At 35.7% G+C, this 1824-nt stretch overlaps 1 protein-coding gene across 2 annotated transcripts in view; it reads right to left on the bottom strand.

Annotated features, from left to right (window-relative positions):
• DZIP1L (DAZ interacting zinc finger protein 1-like) overlaps positions 1-1824 on the bottom strand; it is a 61323-nt gene that overhangs the window by 29480 nt on the left and 30019 nt on the right. For both annotated transcript variants that reach the window (XM_011958152.1, XM_011958151.1), the window contains one exon: positions 687-848. In XM_011958152.1, coding sequence (XP_011813542.1) covers positions 687-848 — 162 coding nt within the window. The remainder of the gene's footprint in view (positions 1-686; positions 849-1824) is intronic.

Raw genomic sequence — 1824 nt, 5'->3', positions numbered from 1 at the left:
AAAATACCTTTAAAAAAAAAACTTTAAAAAAAGTACTAAACTAGTGATGCACCTATTTTGAGAATGTTATGGTTGATTGCTATGAAGATGAAAAGTTAGTGTATATAAAGTATACTGCATGGGGGCTGGAAAATAGTAAATACAGTCAGTAAATGGTAGGTATTATGTCTGACCTCTGAAGACCCCAACACAGTGTCTGGCATGTAACCAGGATTCAGGGAATATTTGTTGGGAGAAAAACGCATTCATTTAAATTTTACCCCATTTCTTGTCCAGTGATGAAAGCCCTTTGCAAAAATAAGAGTAATGCCTAGAGATATTACTATATACCAGATATACTACTGATATATTACTATATGCTAGATAATGTTACATACTGTATATGTACTAATTTAACCCTCTCTCAGCAGCCTATCTTACAGTCATAAAACTGAGGCATGAGGAGGTTAACTAAGTCATTCAAGGTCTCACAGCCAGTATGTGACACAGCAGTGATTCAACCCCAAGGCCTCTGATATCTGGGCCTCTAATATCAGGCCTCTGATAACTGGCTTCTGATAACTGGCCTCACAGTGTTTTAGTTTCCAATAGCAGATGAAATAAAACTAGTACAAACAAAGATATAAATTTTGAGAATAAGCAGATTTCCAATAAAAGAACTTTGAAAAGCCTTTTATGTTGGGTACCTCTTCTAGTGTAGAGTTCTGGTTGGCAACATTTTTAAATTCATCCCAAAATAATTTTTTTAATTTGTCTATTTCCCCATAAAGTTTGGTCCACTCTTGTTCTTTCCATTTATCGAATTCTTTCTTAGCTTCTACTTCCCTCTGATGAATGATCTCTGCTTCCTACAAAGAAGAGCAAGAATAATATGATGATTAATTCCACAATACAGCAAATATTTACTAAGGACCTGCTTAGGCTTCCTTGTCTATGTAAGTCACTATGGAGACCCAAAGAACATTCATCCCACAGTTCCTGTTGTTTGGACTTGGGAGGACCAGTCTAAGCCAGTCTTACCTGAACTGTAAAGTCTCTTGAGTATAGGGACTTGTTTCTTTTTCTCTATGCAGGCATACCTCTGAGATATACAGGTTCAGTTCCAGACCACCACAATAAAGAGAATATCACAATAAAGCAAGTATTGGAATAAAGCAAGTATCACAATAAAACAAGTGTGTCATATAAATATTTTTGCTCCCCAGTGTATATAAAAGTTGCATTTATGCTAGACTGTAACCTATTAAGTGTTCCATAGGATTATGTATAAAAAAGTACATAACTTTATTTAAAAATATTGTATTGCTTAAAAACAAAGATAAATAGCTAGGACCTAATTAAACTAAAGAGCTTTTGCATGGCAAAAGGAACAGTAAGCAGGGTAAACAGACAACCCACAGAGTGGAAGAAAAGCTTCATGATCTATGCATCTGACAAAGAACTAATATCCAGAATCTATAACGAACTCAAACAAATCAGTAAGAAAAAAACAAACAATCCCATCAAAAAGTGGGCTAAGGACACGAATAGACAATTCTCAAAAGAAGATATACAAATGGCCAACAAGCATATGAAAAAATGCTCACCATCACTAATGATAGGGGAAATGCAAATCAAAACCACAATGCGATACCACCTCACTCTTGCAAGAAGGGCCATAATCAAACAATCAAAAACCAGTAGATGTTGGCGTGGATGCGGTGATCAGGGAACACTTCTACGCTGCTGGTGGGAATGTAAACTAGTACAGCCACTATGGAAAACAGTGTGGAGATTCCTTAAAGAATTAAAACTAGGGCTGGAATTAAAAGAATTCCTTAGATT

Source organism: Colobus angolensis, unplaced genomic scaffold (assembly GCF_000951035.1).
Source record: "Colobus angolensis palliatus isolate OR3802 unplaced genomic scaffold, Cang.pa_1.0 Scaffold46, whole genome shotgun sequence".
NCBI lineage: Eukaryota > Metazoa > Chordata > Mammalia > Primates > Cercopithecidae > Colobus > Colobus angolensis.
The sequence above is the reverse complement of the archived record's forward strand: the minus strand, read 5'-3'. Positions and strand labels throughout refer to the sequence as shown.